A 1511-nucleotide genomic window follows, 5' to 3' on the forward strand; every position below is an offset into this window, starting at 1 on the left:
AAGGCTTACATAAATCATGTTTAGCTTTTCATAATGCTTAGCACAAGCATAATTTTAGAGGACTGACTCCTGATAATTGATTGCTTGGCGCCAGCAGAATGCAAGAAAACCTGTTAACCTTAAAGCTGCATGTATGCTCTATTTTAATGCTTTGAGCTTCACAACCCTCATTCTGCTTCAGCCCTTTTCTCCTTTGCCTGACCCTCAGCTACATTTATCTTATCCTAAATATAGTGCACTGACAGTCGTATGAACACCTACTTACAGGAATCATCCAGTTGGCCAGGTCACCGTACTTAGACACCTGCATAGCTCCAAGCATTGTCAAATCAACATGGCCTCTGGCAACAGAAAGAAAAATAGCACATCATGTTCAAGTAACAGCCCACAAATCTTAACAAGTTTTTGTTCACATTCTCATTATGTCAATATAAAACCAGTGGCATACCACAGAGGTAGCAACCATTTTGTCCATGTAGCTGGGTTTTTCACCCCTCTAGATATATTGCTGATGCAAATTTTTCTGTCTGTCTCCTGAGCCTCAAAAATGTTTTTACTTTTGTCTGGTTTTGGTTAATTGCATGCACAAACAGCTCTGAACTCATACTTTTAAGTGCACTCCTTTGCATATTTACATGCACTCGTTATCTTTCCAGAGCCTTTAGGATTTAGTGTTTGTTTGCATCCAACCTCCTTCCCGAAAAACAAACAAAAACCAGGTGCAGATGGTGAATTTCCACTAGGGAGGTGGAATGGGGATCACAGTTGTAAACTGAGCAAAGAGAATATAGCGCAGGTAAGTATAGATTAGATACTTGGAAATGACCAAAAAGTAGTTGTTAAAACATAGCTATAAATGTGTTTATATATAGCCAGGTGGTGGTAGACACGAACATCACTGTGGTGTCCGTTAGTTACAGTGTTTTTCTATTTCCAAGAGCTAGACCTAATCCTATGTAAACCATCACTGATTAAGTCCATGATCATTTTACAGGCTACTAAATGCTAACTACATTTCAAAGAATTACTAATGAGTTCAGTCACTGAATTAGTTTATTCTTTTCATGTTTCAAAAGGTCAGGGTTTGGGTTGTTACATACCCTCTTATCATTGCAAATGATTCATCGCTAGAGAAATAGGAAGAACCTGGAAGAACAGTGACTGTCTCCTTACCTGTAAAAGAAATAAGCTATAGTATGTATGTATTTTGTCTCTTTGACAAATGAAGTCACAGCTATTAACCAAGAAATAAGGAGGTTTTATCAAATTCCTTTGGATTCTGTAGAACTATGGACCTGATTACACTTACTATGTCACATGTAAACTTAATCAATCATAATGAAATGTGAGGCAGTTTATTAGAGTTTTTAATGGTAAGATTGCCTGCTCTTTGATCTTCAGCAGTTCCAGGCAAGACATCACTGACACCAGAGGCTAAGAAATCTCTGTGGAGTTTTCCGCCCTATCCACAGAAAAAGTGAGAGGTACCTCTCTTTTGAAACAGGGAAAGA

The 1511-nt window shown here is 38.1% G+C and overlaps 1 protein-coding gene across 1 annotated transcript in view; it reads right to left on the minus strand.

Annotated features, from left to right (window-relative positions):
* Window positions 1–265: 265 nt before the first annotated feature.
* The window catches only part of LOC104157611 (succinyl-CoA:3-ketoacid coenzyme A transferase 1, mitochondrial-like), a gene marked incomplete at its 3' end in the record, with an annotated part of 22254 nt that continues 21008 nt past the window's right edge, over window positions 266–1511 (minus strand). The window contains exons 6-7 of the mRNA XM_009695016.1: window positions 1101–1173; window positions 266–341 (exon numbers count right to left, since the gene is read on the minus strand). Coding sequence (XP_009693318.1) covers window positions 266–341; window positions 1101–1173 — 149 coding nt within the window. The remainder of the gene's footprint in view (window positions 342–1100; window positions 1174–1511) is intronic.

Source organism: Cariama cristata, unplaced genomic scaffold (assembly GCF_000690535.1).
Source record: "Cariama cristata isolate BGI_N322 unplaced genomic scaffold, ASM69053v1 scaffold3532, whole genome shotgun sequence".
Classification (NCBI taxonomy): domain Eukaryota; kingdom Metazoa; phylum Chordata; class Aves; order Cariamiformes; family Cariamidae; genus Cariama; species Cariama cristata.